This window comes from Physeter macrocephalus, chromosome 20 (genome assembly GCF_002837175.3).
Source record: "Physeter macrocephalus isolate SW-GA chromosome 20, ASM283717v5, whole genome shotgun sequence".
Lineage (NCBI taxonomy): Eukaryota > Metazoa > Chordata > Mammalia > Artiodactyla > Physeteridae > Physeter > Physeter macrocephalus.
The window spans coordinates 53,594,749-53,618,109 of NC_041233.1; the positions used below are offsets into that span (position 1 = coordinate 53,594,749).

Here is a 23,361-nt window from a genome sequence, read left to right on the forward strand (position 1 = left end):
CAGGACATGGAAGCAACCTAAGTGTCCATCAAGAGATGAATGGATAAAGAAGATGTGGCACATATATACAATGGAATATTACTCAGCCATAAAAAGAAAAGAAATTGAGTTATTTGTAGTGAGGTGGATGGACCTAGAGTCTGTCACACAGAGTGAAGTAGGTCAGAAAGAGAAAAATAAATACTGTATGCTAACACATATATATGGAATCTAAAAAAAAAAAATGGTCAGGAAGAACCTAGGGGCAAGACGGGAATAAAGACACAGACCTACTGGAGAATGGACTTGAGGATACGGGCAGGGGAAGGGTAAGCTGTGACAAAGTGAGAGAGTGGCATGGACATATATATACACTACCAAACACAAAATAGATATCTAGTGGGAAGCAGCCACATAGCACAGGGAGATCAGCTCTGTGCTTTGTGACCACCTAGAGGGGTGGGATAGGGAGGGTGGGAGGGAGAGAGATGCAAGAGGGAAGAGATATGGCGACATGTGTATATGTATAACTGATTCACTTTGTTATAAAGCAGAAACTAACACACCACTGTAAAGCAATTATACTCCAATAAAGGTGTTAAAAGAAAGAAAGAAAGAAAGAAAGAAAGACAAGAGGGTCTCAAGAAATTTATAAGTAAATAGATTAATTAATTAATTAATTAATAACATGGGGAAAATGATGCTTCCCTACCTTCTTCAAAAGGTTATTCTGAGGATCTGATGAGATTATGCATAGGAATGCAAAAGTTAATTTACCATTTCCATTATCATGTCTGTATTGGACAAATGAACAGAGGTAGCAGTTCCCCATGGATCTTCAGCAGGAAGTTATGAACAGGGCAGAGCCCAGTGAGATGGTGAGATGACATCAGGGCTCCTTATGAAGGAGGGGCAGGCTCTCCCTCACTTCTGGAGACAACACTTGTTGGCACAGCCAGAGGCAGCAGCAGTCTCTTCCCATGGATCCACTGCACGTGGCCCCCTCGGGCCCTCGGAGGAAGAGACCCAGGCAGGTGGGTGCCTCAACGGCCTCCCCTTCTTATGACATCAAGTTTCGAGATTTGGTCCTCTTCATTTTGGAGAAGAAAATGGGAACCACCCGCAGAACCTTCCTCATGGAGCTGGCTCGAAGGAAAGGATTCAGGGTTGAAAATGAGCTCAGGTAAGACATCACGGATTTCAGTTTGTGAATAAGCAGGGTTTCTTTGGAACCCAAGGAACCCGTGTTTTCCTCCACCTACAGAAGAGGTGACTCTCCCACTGGGAGAACAAGTATGAAATTAAAGAACAAATTTGAGGCAATTAGTTAAAGGAAATAAGATGAGTGGGGATTTGATGCAATTATATTAAAACCAGTTGGCACCAAAAGATAAGGTAATTTTTTTTTTTTTGGCCTTTCACTATTATGAGATGAGGTATCCAGGGATGATCAACAGAAACCTAGTTGGGAAGTCCAATGATGAAACCATTCGAGTTTGTTCTTGACCAAATTAAACTAAAGCATCACTGAGTTCAATCAAAAACTGTCAGCTTGGGCTTCCCTGGTGGCGCAGTGGTGGAGAGTCCGCCTGCCGATGCAGGGGACGCGGGTTCATGCCCCGGTCCTGGAAGATCCCACATGCCGCGGAGCGGCTGGGCCCGTGAGCCATGGCCACTGAGCCTGCGCGTCCGGAGCCTGTGCTCCGCAACGGGAGAGGCCACAACAGTGAGAGGCCCGCATACCAGAAAAAAAAAAAAAAAAAGAAAAAAAAAAAACTGTCAGCTGCTTGGAAGCAAAAAGAGTGGTTTGATTGCTTGGCCCTTGAGCTGTGCATCTGACTGTGCTGAGGTGGGTAGTGTCTGTGATGGGCTAGGGTGAGTGACTACCTGGCTCACCATAGGCACACAAATGTGGCTTTGATTATGTTTTTTTAAGCAGCAGTCTGAGTGGGATTTGTAGAGAGAGGGATGCTGGTTAAAGATTCAGGGGCAGCTCTGTCCAGGCGTGATGGACACCACGCTGAGAGTGATGAGCTCAGAGCTCACACAAGAAGGCAGCTGAAGCTAGCGTGTGGGGCACCTCAACTGGTTCACTAGCAAACCCACTCACATCCCAGCATTGGCCCTGCTCTTTTTCTAACAGTTACGTAAACTCTTCACTGGTCTCAAACAAAACAAAAATCCAGACACAAATGGTATTAGAACCTTGGCATAAATAGTTCCAAACAGAATTGCCAGAGGGTTTGTAATGAATAAAGAATGATAATTAATGCAATTGGCTGGCTTTGATTGTCCAAGGAATAGGTTGACCGCATTTTTTTTTCAGGAAAATCTATAGGAATTCTGTGTGAAAATACATTTTTACTTTGAAGATAGTCTTTGACGTTAAAAAATAAAACTGACAAGCATTTCCTGATGAGGTGTCAGTTTCAAATTGCTAGAGAAACATGTCAAAAGTCAATAATCAGATATGATAATTTTCACAATACCCACAATTCATATAAAGAGTCAATCTCATAGAAACATTTTATTTATTTATTTTTTACTGAAGTGCCCCATTCAGAAATTCCTGAGTTTCCCATGGTCTCCCTCACCCGATTTCTCTTTACATGGTCTCCTTCCCCCAACTCCTGCCTCTTTTTTCCTTTTTAACCCCTATCTCATTTGGGATGTTAAGCTCAAAATCTCATTGAAACATCCCTTCCACAAAATCATAGATGTCCTCCAATTGTTGAGTCTGCCTTATTTAACAGACTTACAAAAAATATTGGAATCAGGAGGGGGAAAGATGACATAGGTAAGTGGCTAAAAACCGAAATTGAAAAAAAGGAAACTGAAAAAGTAGAAACTAGAAGCCTTAGCAAATATGGAACTGCTTTTTGTGGTAAAGAAATTTGGCAAGGGCCAGACAGGAAGGTGAGAGCCAGATGGTCAAGGCATCACTTACATAGAAAGCTCTCTGTTGAAATGTCCACACTTCCAGCAAGAGTTGACTAGTTCAGTTACAGGCACAGCTACGAATATGCACACGGTAGCTGAGGCAGGTACTAGGAGAGACGCTGGGAGGCAAACTTCTTCTTTTGACAAGAGCCCAACAGGCAGCTTTGCTGCCAGGGACCAAGCCCAGCTGCTCAGGCGACAGAGGAAACTGGCGCACGGTGAGCCAACGGCTGCTGTGAGATGACGGTGGCAAAGTTCCCAGGCTGGCTGCTCAGAAGACACATTAAATACAAATGTGTTTTATGGCACAAAAAAAACCCCACAAGAAGTAAAAGTCCTAGCTCTCAAACGGAATTTCCATACATAGTTATATAGACTTTAACTGGAAAAGACAATGGAAATTATTGTAGGGGAAAATCTCTAGATAAGATATCTAGAGACCTCAAATTCTGGCTCTGACCCTTCCCAGCCATGTGATGTGGGGCAAGACCCCCCTCTTCTCTCTGACCTTAGTTTCTTGATAAATGGTCTAGACTATCTGACGTGATACCACATGTGATGATGGATGTCAATGTACTTAGATAAATTAAAACAGTTATACAAATGTAAAGTGTGGTTGATTTCTTGTTACTTAGCTGTCTCCATTGACCTTTACAGTAAAACCCTAAGGAGAGGGCTCTCTCTCCACACTCTGAACTAGATCAAATGACGTAAATATACAGAACAAAGAAAGGAAGGAAACCCATCAAATCGTCTATTTTGAAGGGAAAGGGGTAGTAGGGAGAGACTAGGTAGTAGGCGGAGGAGGTTGTAGGGAGACATTATGGCTGCTTTTATGCTCTGTGTTTTCCAAATGGTTTTACAATAAACGTATATTTTTAAAATGAAAATAAAGGAAGTTGTTTTTTAAAAGAAAGGATACTTCTCAATAAGAACAGCTAGATCTCTCCTTTTGATATATAGGATTCAGAAAAAGAGGAGCTAAAAAAAAAAATGTTCTGAAAATAGACAGTAATCTCCATAGTTTCTAACACATTCTTTGGCTGCCAGGAGGATTAAATTTGAGGAAAAATCTGATTCCTACTTTACCTGGACCTGAACACACAGCTTAGAAATGGTGTACCTGAATGCATAGAACTATCTGAAATTATTTAAATTTCTAGCATATGTGCACTGTATCTTTATATTTGGATTGGACTTCTTTAATATTTATGTTATATTGCAAAAGACATGCTATTCCATGTGCCTAGGAAGCTGGTTCTTAAAATATAAATCAGGAGAGGTGTCAAGTTCTTTGAGGTATTTGTGCACATTCATTAAAAATGTTTCTGAATTTTATTCCATGGCCAACATCCTAAATTTTAGAGCAGCTTCATAATATTCGAGCTACTCTAGCTGGGACAAGATAGAGAAGGATCAGAATCTAGTGTTTGTCATGTTCTTCTTTTATCCTTGGTTCCAGTACTTTGAGCTATTTTAAAACTTTATCTGCATCAACCCTCCTCTATGAACATATTAGCAAAGCCTACCATCTATGTCTTGACCTAAATCATTGAGGTTGAAGAAGAAAGAGCTGGGTAGGAAGGGTGGATCTCCATGGTTACATCGCCCAGCAGATTAACACTTGCTGAGTTCCACTTTTCAAGCTGTAGAAACCCATCAGAGGATACTTTTGCCCTTCCTGGACCTGCATAATTTGTCTACAAGGGTACCTTTGGAAGGCATTGTTTTTACTGAAAACAAGATATACCATCATGGCATCAAATATAAAGGGTTCTGTTAATACCCACTCTGCACAATATTTGTCAGGTTCTGGAGACAAAAAATAGTAGAAGACTTGAACCCTGCAAGCGAAGAGTTTAAAATCAGACAGGGGAGTCAGGAACTGTACCTTTGTTGTCACCTAGCATGGAAAGATAGCATAATGTATTTTCCAAGTATGTACTCGTCTTCCTCTTTTTTAAAAAAGTAGCATTTTCCTACCCAACACTTCGAGGCTTCTTGTGTCATTTTGGTTTCCATCCATTCACTATGTAACTTTTGAAATGTGGCTTCTGCCTCACCTATTATCCCAAAACTATTGTCTTCAAAGAATTTCCTGGTAGTCAAATCCATGGTTTTTCACCTGAATGTTGGTAAAGACTCTTTCCTTGACTAAACTCTAACGTGGCTTCTAGCAGCTTAAGGCCATGTCCCTAGGATTGTACCCCTGGCCCCGCCTTAAAATGCCTGCCTGAGAAAGCTCAAGGTTACCAGGAGAATTTACTATTTGTTCCAGCCAAAACCTGGCAATAGGCAGATAGACCCCTGAACCCCCTCTTAGAGCAGTTACTTTAGAAACCTTGCCATTATAAACCCTTTCTCTGCCCCTTTGAGATGTAAATCTTCCAACCACCCAGAACTGTCTTCTCAAGGACCTAAGAGCAAACATCCAAGGAGATCATTCTTACCCTGGGTCTCTGCAGGAAGGTAAAGGCCTAACTTCAGTGGGCCCCTTGCTCTAACTTGCACCACTGCCTCCTGTCACAAAGATTCCAGACGTTTTCTCCTCTGAATAAGCAGCAATTAGCAAATCCAGGTGGCTAGGTCACAAGGACCAACCCCCTTAATGCCTCTCTGTGCCTTTCCCACACTCCAGCCTTTACAAGGTCTCCTGACTTCTGTTCCCTCGAAGTTGAGTTCCATTCATGCTGGACCCCCTTCCCTATTGCAATAGTTATTACTGAATAAAATCTATTCTTACTGCTTTCAGTAGTATCCAGCTCTGTTTATCTTTGACAATGTCTGATCACTTCAAATTTGTGGTATCTCAAATAAAAATATTAAAAGTCATTGTTTGCAAAATAAACTGAACACCAGATGAAAGAGCTGTTACCTGCTCTAGAAAATATGATGTTGAACAGGTCCATCTCTAGGCCTCTTCTAGGTCCAATGTCCAAACACATCTTCACTGGTTTCTCTTTATGGTTTTTTCTCACTCTTTCTCCCCCAACCTTGAATGGCTCCTCCCTGCACCTCTCTGCATCTAAGACCTAAGACCCCTGGAAGCCTTCCTAGAGGAAGAAACTTCCTCCATGGACACAGGTGTGATCCATGGCCTAGGGCTGGGCCCCGGCTCTTCCACTTGGGTTTGCTCCTCATCTCACCCAGTTATCCGTCCCTGACTCCACAAGGGCAAGGGCATCATCTGGGCCATTGTGTAGACCTCATCTTCATACCCTTGACAATTTTCTTACACAGAGTAGGCTTCAGGAAATATTTGCTCAAAGAATGATTTATCTGGTGAATATGAAGCCAACCAAAGGAACTTATGATTACCAAGAGTAATTTTTGTCACTAAATTTTTTTTTCTACAATGCACCTGTATTACCTTTGTAATCAGCAAAGTAAAAAAGACTTTATTTTTCTGAGTTCAAGAGCATGCAATGTAAAAATTAGTCCTCCTCTGGTCCAAATTACTTTATATTTCAAAATTTGTGGACTTTAAATTAATGACAATGTTCATAGTCTCATTTACTGTGGGTCAAAAAATCAAGGCAAGACCCTCTCAGTCTTAAGTATATCAAGGACTGGAAATAGAAACTTGGCTTTACTGGTGCTAGTAAGAGTGGGCAATAAAACCAAATAAAACTACCTGGGTTTTTCGGTGTCAGGGATTCTGAAACAGATCAGTTGCTAGGGAAATTAGCAAGAGGAGTTTTTTAAACTGTGAATGTCTCTGCTCAACTATAAATAACTATTTAAAGTTATTGTTTACAAAACAAGTCCTATGTCAGATGGAAAGAATTAAGAAATTAACAGATACAAACTCCTATACATAAAATAGGTAAGCAACAAGGATTTACTGTATAGCACAGGGAATTATATTCAATATCTTGTAGTAACCTATAATAGAATACAATCTGAAAAAAATAACTGAATCACTGCTGTACACCTGAAACTAACATAATACTGTAAATCAGCTATACTTTAATTTAAAAAAAAAAAAAAGAATGCCCTCTCCAGGGAAAGAAAAGAGTTTTAAAGACAAAGAAAAAAGCAGGTGACCATCCATGAGGACTGGTGGAATCAGCTTGGGGTGTCAGTCTGGCTCCTGGCAAAGAAGGATGGCTGCCTCTTTCCTCATGGAGAGTGTTTCTAATTGTATCAAGAGGCAGGACCAACTGGGGAAAGAAAGACAGAAAGATCAGGGATACCGGTATCTGAGAAAAAAAATCAGAACTGAGATTTGTGAGTTAATCTTTCAGTTTAGAGCTTTCTGGACATCTGAGGGCCACATTCATGATTCTTATAATATCTTTTACCCTTTGGATTATTATATACCTAATGTGTTTCTTTTAATTGCCCCTAAACGGAATCATTGTAATTTAGCCCTATCTTAAGGAATAATAATCATAAAAACCATGGGTCTGATATACATAATTTAAACATACAGATTTAATAAACATATAAACTTTTAAAATGTTCAGTTATGTACTCCCTAAAATTATCTCATGTGCCTGCAGAGAAATGAGTACCATGTGGGGAAACATTGCTGTAATTAAGCCGCAAGTCCAGCATGGGGATCAGCTCTAAGCTGGGGCAGGTAAAGAGCGATCTTTCTCTATAGCTCCGTTGCACAAGGTGGAGTTCTTGGGCTGCGAGGTGGTTTTGAAATATGGTGGCCCCCACGGAGTGACAGGGACTATTTTCCCTTTCCTTGCATTGGGGGAGGGGCTGGTGTACCCGATAGGGTACAGCAGCAGTGACACTATGTGGCTTGGGGGCTAGGTCAAAAAAGGCCCTGAGGCTTCTGCTGTTCCTTGGACCCCAGAGCCTCAGGTAAGAAGTTTGAGTTCCCCCTGAGAGAGGCCACTTAAAGGTGCTCAGGTTGACTGATGCTGCTGAGCCCAACCTCCCAGCCACCCTTACCAAGGAGCCAGACACGCAGGCTGTGTGGAACATCAGTACCTCCATGAGCTTACACGGAACAGAAGGATGGCCCAGCTGAGCTGCCTAAATTCCTGACACACAAAATTGCGAGACGTCACAAAACTGTTCCTTTTCAAAGCCGTTACGTTTTGGGCTTGTCGGTTGGGCACCAACTAGATAACTCGAACTGACTGATTATGTCAGAATCACCAAGGGAGCTTGTCAAAATCCATATTTCTGGGCCCTAGGTGAGATTTACTGAATCTGAATCTCTGGTAATAAGGCTCAGGCATCTGACTTTTAGTCCACCTTCCTGTGTGTCTCTAGTAGACACTAGAATTTTAGAAACTTTCCTTTAGAGCTATAGATTAATCCATTCATTCTACTAGTGGGCTCTCTATTGACCACTACTATAAATCTGGCCATGAGCTGGGCGCCAGGCATGATTATAACCATGCAGATTATAACCAGGAAGATTATAACACTGTCCCTGCCCTTAGGGATGCCAAGGATCAAGTCAAGCACATTTCAGTTCAGCACCAGTTGAAGAAGAGGACCCCGCATGGTTTTCCCTATGGGAAGCTGAAGGACAAATCTTAGTTCAGGATTCCTGTAATTGGTTCACAGCCTCCCAAACCTAGTCCAAGGCACTATTAATCGGTCATGGCTAAGAAACTAGATGCACTTAAAGAATGGAATCCACTGATATTTCAGGAACAGCCATCTCAGCACTGCCTTGGGGTCTTTGGAAGAGATTGAAGATGGCTGCCTGAGGCTCACTGCCACCTTTTATCATAAGAAGAAAGCCCAGGTCTTTGGGGCCAGGGCAGAGACTACCTCAGCCCCAATCCCAGGTTGATTTGCCCTTGAAAAGGACATTCATGTGTATTTATTCCTTTCAGTAGAAAAGTGATGAAAGATGGTTCATGACAGAAAATGGGAAAATATAGAAAAATGCTTAAAACAAACAAAACCTCGCACAGGGGTCTAACCACAGTCTAGCAGAACGTTAAGAGATTGCTCGAGTCATGAACACCTGGGTTTGAATCTTGGTTTCATGTAACCTCTGCAGGCTTGGTTTTCTCATTTGAAATTTTATTGCCCACCTCATAAGACTCTTGGGCGGATTGAGTAAGAATATATCCGTGTGTGTGTGTGTGTGTGTGTGTGTGTGTGTGTGTGTGTGTGTGTGTGTGTGTGTGTGTGTGTGTGTGTGTGTGTGCGCGCGCGCGCGCGCGCGCGCGCGCGCGCGCGCGCGCGCGCGCGCGCGCGCGCGCGCGCATGCGCGTAATAGTTATTGTTATTCTTGCTGATTGGCTGGAATATTTCTCTCTAGTCTTTTTCTTTCGTATATACCAGTATTTAATTGTTTGTTGATTGTTTTACAGCACCCTTCCCCCACATCCCCAGGCATTCTGAATGTCTCTGTTAGAGGCAGGGCTGAGTCCAGAGATACCCTAGGTGAGAGATGGTGTGGAGGAGCAGGGGGTGGTAAGTGTGGATGGTGAGGGACCTGAATTTGGAAGAGGAGCCCCGGGGGTTCCTCCTGAGCACATCTATCTCCCTCCGAAGTTTAGGCAAAACCCAGAGCTCAGGGAGCCTGACAGCCTCTCTGTGACTTCTCCATCCTGGTGTGTAGCCATAGTAACTGTTCTTTCAGACTTTCTTGGACAGTCCTTATTGTAGCCCATATTATACTGGACCTAAAACATCAAAACGTGAATCCTATGTGGCAGCAGCAGGGAGAGAGTGTCTAACAGTGTTTTGTAGGAAGTGTTAGTCCACCTCTATTTCTGCGCTTCGGAGAGACTCTTCATCGTGATCATGATGATGGTGGTGGTGGTGATGGTGATACTCGTCCTGATGGTATCCCTTCTGAGAAAAGGAAGAGCTCTCGCCAGAGCCATGGAATTAAGTACAAAGTCATAGAGGGACAGCTCAGTGTGGTCTAGCACACAGGTTTTATTCTATTTTATTTTTTTGGCCACGCCACACAGGATCTTAGTTCCCCTACCAAGGATCGAACCAACACCCCGTGCAGTGGAAGCATGGAGTCTTAACCATTGCACCACCAGGGAAGTCCCCCAGTACACAGATTTTAGATTAAAACAGACCTCAGATCAAATTTCAGCTCCACCAATTATTAGCTGGGTGAATTTTTAATATCTCTCAAAAGCTCTCTTTTCTTATTTTTAGATGGGGATAATCATACCTATCTCATAGTGTTATGGACAATTAAATGAGGTAGTGTATGAAATGTGCCTACCACGGTTCTGGCACATGGTAATATTCAAATATTATTAGTCTTTTCAATACTGGAGTCTTCAGGGCAGAGAGGAAACCACTGTGTCAGCAAAGGGCTGCCACAACACAGCAGTAAGACACTGGCAGCAGAACATACTAGAGGGGGTGACCCTTCTCGGTAATACTATCTGCTAAGGGCTCAGAACAGAAAGTGAACAAATGCTTTATTGTGGTGGTCTGGAACCGAACCTGCAAAATCTCTGAGATATGACTGTACTGTGATGATGTCAAAGTTCCTAATGCTGACTTTCAAGCTCTTACTTTGTGGGAACGAGTGACAAACAGTACTGAACTCTGAATAGCACAATGTGAATGTTTGTTTGATTTTTTGTTTTTGTATGTGCTTTATTGTTGTTGTTGTTGTTTTGTTTTGTTTGCTAGTTGCTTAATGAGCAGGGCTTGGAAGTCTAAATCAGAGTCTTCCTTCATATGATGTATAGCCTATATTCACAAATATGCTTATATGAATTCAGTAAGAGACGAATGTGGTCCTCATCCAATAGGGTGAGCTCAGATATCCCCACTGGGGGATGGTGGTAGAAGAGTGGACGGTGAGGGGTCTAAATTTGGACGCTGAGCCCCAGAGCTCCTCCTCAGCACACCCTCCTCCCTCTGAGGTTCAGACAAAACCCTATTTATAATAATAAGAATAAATATTATAATCAATAATGTAATAGTAAAATTTCCCTTCAAAGGGCAGAAATATAGAAGGAATAATACTTACTATGTAGCCCTGTTAATTCTTTCGTTGTTCAAGTCTTGACATAAACAATCTTTCAAGAAGTTTACCATAAATAATCTTTGGAATTATATGGATCTGGAATAGGGAAGCAGCTAGCCGTCTTCCCTCATCCCCTGTACAAGGTTGTTTTACCCTGACTTATTTCTGCTTGGGCCTGCTGCATATCCTGCCATCCAGATGGTCTCAGCTCTGATCTCCAGCCCTCACCTCTCTCCCAGCGCCAGCCTCAGATCCCAACTGTGAGCCAGCTATTTTCATTTGGATCTCCAGCCATCCTTCCAATGCAGCATGCCTGAAATAAACTTCAATTCCACTCCCCCACCCCTTCGCCCAAAGAGATGCAACTTCCTAAATCCCTATTTCTACCAGAAGTGATAATACTTGAGTGTGATAGATATGCTGGAGTGATATTTGAGTCTATTCTCCACACCATATTTTATAGGCGATGCCAGCTGTCCATCATATGTCTTCTTTGCCTTCCTTTCTAGAGCTATAGGAACCAGAGTGGGGTTAAAGTCATCTTATATCTGGTCCAGTGATTCATCTTCCTAAGTAGCTCCCCACCTTTCCCCAACCCATGACTCCCCCTTCCAAATCATTGTGTGTAACAGATTAGTCTTTTAAAATAACACAACAACGCTATCCATGTCCTGCTCACAAAAGCCTTCAGTGGCTCCATAATCCCAGAAAACAAGATCCAACTTCTTCAACCAGGCTTCCAAGACCCTCTGTAATGTGGTACTCAGCCACATCTACAACATGAATTCTTCACTCCAGTACAGGCCATTCTCCTTCCTTTCCTCTGAACCTTTTCTTCCAGGACGACCAAAAGTTCTGCCTACCAGGTACCTTATCCCTCCCATCCACCCAGACAGGGCACAAATCCTGCTTTTCCACAAAGCCATCCACCTCTCCCAGCCCACACCAAATGCTTTGCTCTCTCTGTGTACCATCTGCAGATCCTGTCCATGTCTTGTGTCTTATCGTAACATACTGTTAACATAAGATACTGATGCCCAGAGAGTTCTCTTTTCTTCTTTGGTACCCATCACCACCACAAGAAACCTAGGGCTGTGCATATAACAGTGAACCAAAAAATACCTAATGAATCCAAGAGTCAGTCAAGAAAAGGAGAAGGAGAAAGAAGAAGTCAAGCAAGAGAAGTGGGAAAAAGAAGAGAAAATCTATTTTTTTCTCTTAGATACCTAAGTACGCTATTTGCTCTTGTTATTTCCCAGATTCATAGACTATTTGAACTGAAGGAGCCTTAAAAATTATTAGTTCCAATGATTTAATGCTGACTGTGAAGACTTCTTAAAAACGAGAAATAACATACTTGACCCAGAAAAGACAGTCAAAAAGGGTAAATATCATTTACCAGCTGTGTGACCTTCAGGATGTCCTTAACCTCTCTGTTCTTCAGTTTCCTCATTTTTGAAGTGTGACTAGTATGACATTTACTTGAGGAGCTATGTGAGTATTAAATGAGATAATGTATGTAAAGTACTTGGACAGTGCTGAAACATTGTAAGTGCTCAGTACTTACTAGGGAAAAGATTCAGGGTCTTACGTCACAGGGTTGTGCTTTGAAAAACATGTAAAACAATATTTCTCAAAGGCTGGGCACCTCCTATTAATGGGTTGTGAGATCAATTTAGTGGGATGTTATAAGCATATCGACCTCTACATCTATCTCTATTTTGGGTGATGATATAAAATGTGTTTCTAACTGTGGGTCACAAATAAGTTTGAAAGGCACTGGGTTAAAGCCCTCTACAAATAAAAAGGAAGTGGCACATCAAAGCCACAAGCAGAGTGCAAGGTGCTAATTTAAGAACGATTTTATCCTCCATCCTCTCTGGACCTTGATTTTCCATTGACACCACAATCTTACTGTTTTCTTAATTTTTCTTGCATCTGATATGTAACGTAGACCACTGTTGTTACACTAATTTAAGTAGAATTCCCTTGCATGGAGGTCTAGGTTCTCTGTGCCTATGGTCAGGTCTACTGGGCGTCTTTCTCCATCAGATGGAACGCTCCGAAACGCCTCAGGGAAAGAGGAGAGCTTCTCATTTCAAAAGTCCCTTCAGCTGGTAACTTTGTCTTGCATTCTGCAGTGATTCTGTCACCCACATTGTGGCAGAAAACAACTCTGGTTCAGAGGTTCTTGACTGGCTTCAGGTACAGAACGTAAGAGCCAGCTCACAGCTAGAACTCCTCGACGTCTCCTGGCTGATAGAAAGTATGGGAGCAGGAAAACCCGTGGAGATTACAGGAAAACACCAGCTTGTTGTAAGTGTCACGAATGTGATTTGCATTGCCTTTTGCTTGATGATTAAGAACATGGGCTCTAGAACCAACAGACCTGAGTTAAACCCCAGGTTTTCTGCTTACTGCCTGTGTGACCTTGGGCAAGTCACTTAGCTTTTCTGAGCTTCGGTTTCTTCCTCTACATTATGAGAACAATAGTGCCTGCCTATCTTGTAAGACGGTTATGAGGATTAGAATAACACACATGTGAAGTGCTTAAGACAGAGCCTGATTTATATATGCCCTTAATAAATGGTAGCTATTTTTACAAACAAGTCTATACACAAATATTTTGAAATATTGAAGTCTTGATGTCTAGCAGTCAGAAGAGTAGATGGTTCTTTTTTTTTTTTCTTACTGTGATCATTCATAAAGAAAAAAATAAAGTTAAGCTCTTAATTCCACACCCATCACCAACGGACCATAACTACATAAGTTCACAGAAAAGAAAAATGATATTTAATTGGTAGTTTTTTTCATGTTATTTTTTCAGATTGCAAAAATAATACATGCTAATTATAGCAAATTCAAATATTAGAGATGCATATAACATAAAATTTGAGCCTCCTATAATTTTATTCTCTTTCCACAGACAATTGCCATCAAACTGCCTTTTTCTTCATGCACATCTATTATTATCACCACTATTAATTGTTATTTAAAATGGATGCTTATGCATTTGTTTAGGTGAGAACAGACAATTCAGCTACTCCCAACCCAGCTTTCCAGAAGACTCCACCACTTACTGTAAAAAAGATCTCTCAGTACGCGTGTCAGAGAAGAACCACTTTAAACAACCAGAACCACATATTCACGGTAATGGAGATTTACAACAACACCTAGAGCAAACGCAGGGCTTTCTGCTTCTTTCCATGAATCTCCAAATTAAGTTATGAATATTCCTGAAAATCTAGGAATGTTTTTCACACTCTTACCCACTCCCCTAACCTGATCTCTGGTTCCTCTTTCTGTCAAGAATGGGACTCCTTTTGTCATGGAAATAGACAAATATATTCAGAGCACATTCTTTAGAGACACTAGGTTACTATTTATCGGGAGTTGTCATTAATGGACACAACAGTTATCAAAGGCAAATATTCTGAAAAAAACAAATATGTACTGTAATCAGTCCATTACATAGTAAGAGCAAATTACATAGAAATAGCAATTGTGCATAAACAGCTTTTGCTGGGAAGCCAGAGGATTGAGAGTCAGCAGACCTGGATTCAGCCTCTCTGATATTAACTATCTGGGGCAAGTCAATTCCTCTCTCTGAGCCTCAGTTTCCTCATCTGCTCAAAAAGGAATTAGCTAGATCATCTCTAAATTCAGCCCTGAAGTTCAATAATTATGTTTCAAATGACCCAAACAAGCCTATAACTATGTCCTCCAGCCTAGAGTCAGTAGTCAGATAGATAAAACATGCATTAGTATATCAAATACAAAACTTCTCCTTTCTAGTCTTCTAGCCCCACGTGTGCAAGGAGCACCAGGAAATTGCAGCTACTGGACGCACTGAGGATCATGCCGCACAGCTGCAGCTGCTTCCTCCTCTGCCAGAAATGCAAACGTGCCCTACCTTAAATAACCCCCTACCTTAAATAACCCTGCTTGTGGGTTTGTGCCACTTATGATTATACCCATTCATTCAACAAGGCTATGCAAAGTGCTGACTATATTTCACGTATGAGATAAGAGATGGGGCTTCCCAGTGATCAAGAAAGAATCCTGGCCACAGGCTGGTGGGCAAGTCAGCAAAGAGGGAAGGATCATGCCAAGTATCAACTAGGAAGATGCAGTGAGCACAATATCATTTTATAGTTATATCACTCCTGAATATCTAATGGCAGAGAACTCAAAGTTTCCTCACAAAGCACTCTGTGGCCTGTCTTTTCAACTCAATTCCGCTCATCCACCAAGGGAGGGGTGCAAAAGTACAGGACACCCAATCCTGCTCTTTGAAGAAATAGTCACGAGGTGTTCTAATACTTAACAGAGAGCAAGAGGTGTCTGCAAGTGAGTGCTGTCTCGGGGGGTAGGGGCTAGGAAACAGACTGTGTTTTGCTTATCTGGTTTTATTCTTCAGGATGCCTTTGAGGTATTGGCTGAAAATTATGAGTTTAAAGAAAATGAAATCTGTTGTCTGGAATTTATGAGAGCAGCTTCTGTACTTAAATCTCTGCCATTCACAATCATCAGTATGAAGGACACAGAAGGAATTCCCTGCCTGGGGAACAAAGTGAAGTGTGTCATAGAGGTAAGGGTGAAAGGTGATTCGTCCCAACTCCTGATAGGTAGGGAGGGAGGGAGGGAGAGAGAGAGATGCAGTTAATGGATTTTCCTGTTAACTATATAGATGTGGTATTCATGACTTATTTTCCTTTTTCTCTAATATAGATTATATATATATATATATAATATAACATATATATTACATAGATAGATAGATACACATAAATATATGTGTAATTCATACTCCAATATTTTCTCTCCTGGAGCTATGTGGGGTCAGCTAGTGGGAAAATAACTCTCCCGTATCATTAATCACAGTGAAAGACTCTAGTGACCTAAAAGCTCAATGGGAGAGGATGCTATGACTTCGAACACAGGCTGTGTGAAGAACCTCACTTCCACTCAGGGGACACTGCCCTCCAGAATGGTGGTGGGTGTGATGGTCAGTGAGGCTGATTCTGCATCTCTACCTGTATATTCTAAGAGAGCCAGGGATGGGTAGTTATTTATTTAATGATGTTTAAGGATTCCCCGGCAAGGCAAATTGGTCATCCAAGAGTAAGTTTGAATACAGTCAAGCTCAAGGTAAATTATTCAAGGGAAATAATCCCAACTCCATTTAGAGGATGTTGGGTGGCTCTGAGCTAGACATCATAAGGGCTTGAACCCGGATTAGCTTTTCAATGGGTCCAAAATTAACCGGCTCATATGAAAAGTCCTCTTGTTTCAGCTAGTTTATATTCATTGAAAAGAAAACTATCTCAAATATTTAGACAGACCTTTGTCAGTGAATCTTTTGGTTTGGTGTTCTGTAGATTTGGACCCTAATCATTCTGTACCTTCCTCCTTGAGGACTGTAAAGGGGTCCTTGGAAATATAATAACCTGAGATTTTTCAAGCAGGAAATGTCTTGTTTTCTCCAGCTCAGCTAAGGAAATATCCTGTATACAACAGGTGTATTTCATGAAAAATTAAGCTACTAGATCTGGGGATTTGAAAATCTTAGACTGCAGTTAACATCACTAATGTAATATATTTTTCAACGGTTCGTGCAGGAAATTATTGAAGATGGAGAAAGTTCTGAAGTTAAAGCTGTGTTAAACGATGAACGATATCAGTCCTTCAAAGTATGTGATTTTTATATGTATTTATCAAAAATGGTTTTTCAGTTAATCCTATTACTTATTCTAAGTGGTTGTGTTAGTCAGCTTGGGATACCATAACACAATGTCGCAGACTGAGTGACTTAAACAACAAATATTTATTTTCTGACAGTTAGAGCCTGGAAATCTGAGATTGGGGTGCCAGCATGGTTGGGCTCTGGTTAGGACTCTCTTCCTGGTTTGCAGACAGCCTCCTTCTCAATGTGTCCTCGCATGACACAGAGAGAGAGCAAACTCTCTGGTGTCTCTTCTTATAAAGGCACTAATCCCATCATGAGGACCCACCTCATGACCTCAATTAAACCTAATTACCTCCCCAAAGCCCCATCTCCAGACACCATCACACTGGAGGTTAAGATTTCAACATATGAATTTGGGAGGAGGGGGCACAACTCAGTCCATAGCAGTGGTCTAGGAAGCAGATGCCTAAATAAATACGGGTGCTCGAGCTTATTGCCATGCTATGGTGAGATACAAATGACCTTACCTCCCAAGAGTCTGTCACTCCTGGGTACACTAAGACTGTGAGACAAAACAAACCTACTCTTAAAGAACAAACCTGTTCTTTAAGAAACCTGCTCCTCACTGAATCCTTGTCTACTTTGAAGCAGGGTTTGTTACCTCCCAATGTTCCCTACCTTGGAGTTGCAGGGGCCAGAGACTTCCACCTACCAATCCCTTGGGTTCAGAAGTGATGCTCAGGCTAAACTGTGGTCGAGGGCAGAAGGCCAGGTTCAGAGGGCAGACAGACTGGGTTGAGTCTGGGCTCTGACACTTACCAGTTGTGTGATGGTGGAGAGTTTATGCAACCTACACGTGCATCCCTCTTTAAACTGTGAGGGTGAATATGCATGAGTGTGTGTAAGACACTCTTGGCAAAGGGTTGAGTACAGATCCCTGTTGTCACGCATTGAAAGTGCAGGCAATCCTTATTGGATATCTGGAAGCCCTCGGCAGTGCCAGAAGCTGGCTCCTCACTTCTGCTTCATTTAGTAATAACATACGTCAGGAAGGGACCCTCCTGAAATAGAAATGCCTCTGAAAAATTACCATTGCCCACCTGCTTGTCATATTCAGGAGGAACTAGGTCAGAGATTTGTTTACACCTTTTCTTAATCACTTGACCTTGAAAAGTATCATTTCATTGACATAAAGATTGTTTTAGAAACTAAAGGCATGCCTTTCCCTTTGTTTCAGCTCTTTACTTCTGTATTTGGAGTGGGATTGAAGACATCTGAGAAATGGTTCAGGATGGGGTTCAGATCTCTGAGTAAAATAAGGTCGGACAAAACCTTGAAATTCACAAGAATGCAGAAAGCAGGTGAATTGTCTCTCCTAAAAAATCTCATGTTGTTGCCATGGGCTGGTCAGGTTGTGGTAGGGATCTGTCTGCTGTACTTCATACGTCAACTCCAGTCTTGGTGAGCTGGTCTCTTGTTTGGCCTCTTTTCATGCTATGGCTAAAAGCCCAAGCTTTTGGAATCAGACAGACCTGGATCCAAATCCTGGCTCTGGCACTCTCCAGTCGTGTGATCTTGAGAAAGTTAGTTAAAATCTTTGAGCCTTCGTTACCTCATCTATAAAAGGGAGGTAACATCGGTACGTAAGTAGGGAATAGATCAGATCTTGCAGGCAAAGCGCTTAGCCTGGCACAGAGCAAATATACCCTGCATGAAGGCTGCTGTCATTCCTTAATCCCACTGTCAAACCTGGTTGCACCATTGATCTAGTTCTTACTGAACTGACTCTTCCAGATATTTGGGTCCTGGCTGGGTAAGAGGTATGGGTGAGGAATCCAAGACAGAAAGTTGACCTGGAGGGTTGGGGAGTAAAGAATATTTGAACGAACTAGAGCTGTTGCTTGGTACAAATACATATCTGCTTTAGAAACTATAAGACACCAGGACATAGAAGGGAAACGGTGGAAATCTAGACAGGGGTTTATCTACCGAACCAGGACTCCTTAACCCAGAAGAGTGTAGAGACAGGCATCTGAAAGCCTGGCAGGGCCTCACGGAGGTTGAAGGTGGCTTGGTCACTTCTATTTATGGAGGGTCCTGGTATATTTTTTTCAGTCACGAAATGTCCAAAACTAGGGTCAAGAATTGTATGACTTAAATGTTTATTTTTAATATGCAATAGAAATACAATATGACTGGGATTTGAAAGGAAGTCACAGCCACAGTTCTAAGCACTACGGCTTCTGAGTTACAAAGAATGAGGGCGTCGTCAACATTTTTAATCATATGAAAGTAAGGGAATCTTCTACAAGAGGAGACCAGAAAGAAAAGAAAAAAGAAAACAGCTATCTTCTGTTTAAGTGATGAAAAGAAACAAGCAAGAGGAGAGGAAGAAATCAATTCTTGGTGGTTCACATCAACGCTACTATAGAATTCCCCAACTTCATAAAGTTGCTAGCCTCCAAAAAATTGCTAATAAGCCTTATAAGATGCCACATAGGAACTAAAAGAGCCTAAGGAAAAAAAAGACCCATATTCATATTCTGGGCTTCTGAAAGTGCACACTTAATAAGCGTGATGTACACCAGCTCTAGAGTTGCCATAGAAATATATACATAAGTATTAAAATATACATAAGTATTAAACATGGTTCAGAATGATAGTAAGGGCTGTCAACACATAGAGAAAAAGTGGGAGGCAATGCCGTGTTTCCCTTAGATGAAAACTTTTATCAACTGACACCGAATGCTCTTGGGATCCAAGTAGTTCCCAATTCCCCAGCTTTGTAAACTGGATTTTTCTCTTCCTATTTGGGCTCTTCCAGACAGATGAATGAAGCAGCTATTATTCTCTCAATCCATCAGTGATGGCCATCCGACTATTTAATGCTTTTGTTTTATGTAGAACTCGAGGAATGCCTTCCTATCATACTTATAGCTGAAAAACCCAGGCTTTATGTATCCCTTGTAGCAGCGCTACAATGAATGGACTTGTCAATGGGAATAGTTTAACATTTTGCCAAGAGTAAGCTTACTGAACATGTTGAAAGTACGATCCAGGGGTTAAACCCTGATTCAGTTTTACTTATAATCATACTTGGTTTTAATTCCCTGAGGCTTGAAGATTCACGTGCCACATTGGTTTCTGAAATATAACAGCACACATATAACACTGTACAGGGTAATAAGTTTCTTGTAATAAGTTCACCTCCCTACCATACCCAAAAGGAAAGCCAATTAAGTTGCTTTCATGGGTGTCAACAAATTATTAAACTATCATCTCCATGTTCGTTCCTGATACCTGCCTATGTCCTTAAAGAAATTGTTGTTAATCATGACTTTTGGTTTAGGTACATCCTGAATAAGCACAGGAATTTTATGGCTACCAAATGAGTTGTACTGTGAATATCAGCCATGATGAAATTTTCGTATCAAAAAAGAGCCAAATGGAGCATTGTTGCTCATTTTTTTTCACATTTATACATGATTTGTTTAACTTTACTAAATTGATTTTTTAAAATATGATAAGAACACAACATGAGATCTACCCTCTTACCAATTTTTCTTCCATTGGTATCATAATTTATTTACCCATTTCCTGTTGATGGACATTAGAATTATTTCCAGTTTTTGGCTATGAACATTCTTGTACCTGGGGATATATGTCCTCATTTCTCTTGTGCATACACCTAGGAGTGAAATTGCTGGGTCAGAGGCTGAATAGCTATTGATTTAGCTCTAGCAGACACCCCACCAGCACTGTGTCAGATACATAAAATGCAAATATCTTCTCCCAGTTGGTAGCGTGTTTCTTCACTGCTTGATAATGTCCTTCGATGAATATACGTTCTTATATTCAAGGAAATCCAAATTATCAATCTTTTCATTATAGTTAGTGCCCCCGCGCCCCTGCTCTGTTTCAGAGATATTTGCTTATCCTCAAGACCATAAGATATTTTCCTGTTTTCCTTCAGAACCCTGATTCTTTTTAACTTTTGCATTGAAGTCTATGACCCACATCACATTTACTAATGAATTTTTGAGTGTGCAATAGAGTACTGTTAATGGACTATTGTGTGGCAGGCACAACGATGCCAGAAGATCTCTGCTGAAACTTTGTACCCGTTGCACAACAACCCCCTGAAAGCATTGCTTTTTAAATCAAATGCTCCACACACAAGAATGGCCATAATGCAATAAAAATGTGGCTTTATTTTATTTATTTTATTATTTTTTTAGCATCTTTATTGGAGTATAATTGCTTTACATTGGTGTGTTAGTTTCTGTTTTATAACAAAGTGAATCAGCTATACATATACACATGTTCCCATATCTCTTCCCTCTTGCATCTCCCTCCCTCCCACCCTCCCTATCCCACCCCTCTAGGTGGTCACAAAGCACCGAGCTGATCTCCCTGTGCTTGTGGCTTTATTTTGAAAAAAGAGAGAGAGAGTTTTAGGATTGATATAAAAAACAGTAGTGTTCTACAAGCTGTGTGGTTTGGTATTGAGCACAGTTTATAGATGTATTATTGTGAACATTATCTTCTCTTGGTCCTACCAATATGATTCCGCAACTGTCCTTATTTAGAGATAACATGGGAAGTTTGAATTTGAGAATTTTGTGACCGTGATGTTCTAGCCAAATGGGCTTCCTGCCTCCTCCCTCCCGTGATCCTGGAGGTGAGAAGGACCAACATGGTGGCTCCACATCTTTCCAGAGAGCAGTGATGGGTGAATCTGCTAGGAGGTAGACTTAAGCTCATGAAAATAAAGAACTTTTTTTTTTTTTTTTTTTTTGCGTTACACGGGCCTCTCACTGTTGTGGTCTCTCCCGTTGCGGAGCACAGTCATGACCACTCTGTCTGAGCGTTCGTTTATTCGTGATGGTCAGACAAAGAAGCAATAAACCAAACCACCAGAGACATTTTCCGACTCTCCTCAGATGCAAATCTACCCTCTTCCTATTCTTTTTGTTTTTTTAATAAATTTACTTATTTATTTATTTTTGGCTGCGTTGGGTCTTCGTTGCTGTGTGCAGGCTTTTCTCTAGTTGTGGTGAGCGGAGGCTACTCTTCGTTGCAGTGCGTGGGCTTCTCATTGCGGTGGCTTCTCTTGTTGCGGAGCACGGGCTCTAGGCGCGCGGGCTTCAGTAGTTGCGGCACGCGGGCTCAGTAGTTGTGGCTCACGGGCTCTAGAGCTCAGCCTCAGTAGTTGTGGCACTCGGGCTTAGTTGCTCCGCAGCATGTGGGATCTTCCCGGACTAGGGCTCGAACCCATGTCCCCTGCATTGGCAGGCGGATTCTCAACTACTTCGCCACCAGGGAAGCCCCCTGCTTTCCTATTCTTGACTTCAATTCTTTAATTCATCTATAAGCGTGCAACCCCAAATCTTCCCACCCCAAATCTTTATGCATTATCTTTTTAAAATAATAGGGCGCAGCTTATTGATCAGGAGGGCTGGATCTTCAATAGGAAGTCATATTTGAACAGCTTGGTTCTAGGATATGAAACATTGCCTCTTCCTTAGTCAGGAAATTGTAAGTCTCTCAGTCAGAAAGAAAAGAGCCATTGTTAACATGAAAAATTCACAACCAAGAGAACGCAGATCACTCGGTCTCTGTGGAACAGTTTGGCGTTGATGTCTGTGGCCACGTTAGCTCTATGTGGGGACGAATCCCCTCTCACTGAGGGCTGGTCATTTCACACGAGACATGTCCCTTTCTCCATTGACCTGTCCAATGGCCTCTCAGGATTCCTCTATTATGAAGACCTTGTCAGCTGTGTGACCAGGGCCGAAGCAGAGGCAGTCGATGTGCTGGTTAAAGAGGCCGTCTGGGCGTTTATGCCTGATGCCTTCGTCACCATGACAGGAGGATTCCGGAGGTAAATAATGATGACAGCTGCTTTCACCTCCCCTGCTCTAACACCTTCAGTGGCTCCCCATGCGCAGGAGTTTTGGCACAAAAGGCCTTCGGGGGTCTGGCGCCAGCTTCTCTCTGCAGCCTCATCTCCTGCACCTCATGTTGCACTCCAGCAACCCCAAGTGGCTTGTCATTCTCAGCACACACGGAGCTCTTTCTCGCCTCTGTGACTTTGCTCCATCCCACCTTTCTGCTTGGGCTTGTTTTCCTCAACTCATCAGCTGGCTCACTTCTCCTCATCCTTTAAGCTTCAACTCAGATGCCACCTCCCCCAGAAAGCCTTCCTTGATTCCCTCCTCCCCATGCTGGGCGAGGCACCCCTCCTCAGTTCTCCCTGGACAGCTGTCAAGTAATTTGTCTGTATTGTTTGTATGCGTGTCCCCCCACTAAGGTTTGGGAGCTTAGTACTCAGTGAGAGCCAGTGCGTGGTGCCTGGCACACAGTAGGCACTCGAGAAATATTGGTTGCGTCAACGAGTGAATAAATAAACTCTTCACAGAGATGTGTGCAATTTTTGGATATTGAAGTCCCGTTTCAGAAAGAGACTCCTTCCCTCCCACACCCTTCTCCATCTCTCCCCGTGGTCCTCTTACATGGTGGCTGTAGAGGTGACGGAGAAAGTGGGAACACAAGATCAAATCCAAGAAAATGCCCTTAGTCTATGTCATAATTGCAAGAACCCTATCTCATATTACGTGAATATAATTCTTGGTTTGCTTGTTGTCCAGCTTGTCTCTGGTGTGTGGGAGTGTGCGCATGTGTGGGTGTGGAGAAGAAATAATCTTTGCCATTTTTACCCACATGTACATAATCATATACGTACCGTGTATGATTTTTTAATTTTTCTGTGTCATAAATTTATTTTGCAAGGAGGAGAGTTGTGTAACCAAGGATC

General features: G+C 41.9%; 1 protein-coding gene across 1 annotated transcript in view; it reads left to right on the top strand.

The window, feature by feature from the left end:
• Window positions 1–912: 912 nt before the first annotated feature.
• Window positions 913–23,361, top strand: part of DNTT (DNA nucleotidylexotransferase) — a 36,167-nt gene continuing 13,718 nt past the window's right edge. Inside the window, exons 1-7 of the mRNA XM_007117898.2 lie at window positions 913–1,162; window positions 12,997–13,171; window positions 13,877–14,005; window positions 15,276–15,446; window positions 16,477–16,548; window positions 17,782–17,905; window positions 22,296–22,428. Of these exons, the coding sequence (XP_007117960.2) occupies window positions 960–1,162; window positions 12,997–13,171; window positions 13,877–14,005; window positions 15,276–15,446; window positions 16,477–16,548; window positions 17,782–17,905; window positions 22,296–22,428 (1,007 nt within the window). The 5' untranslated portion in view covers window positions 913–959. The remainder of the gene's footprint in view (window positions 1,163–12,996; window positions 13,172–13,876; window positions 14,006–15,275; window positions 15,447–16,476; window positions 16,549–17,781; window positions 17,906–22,295; window positions 22,429–23,361) is intronic.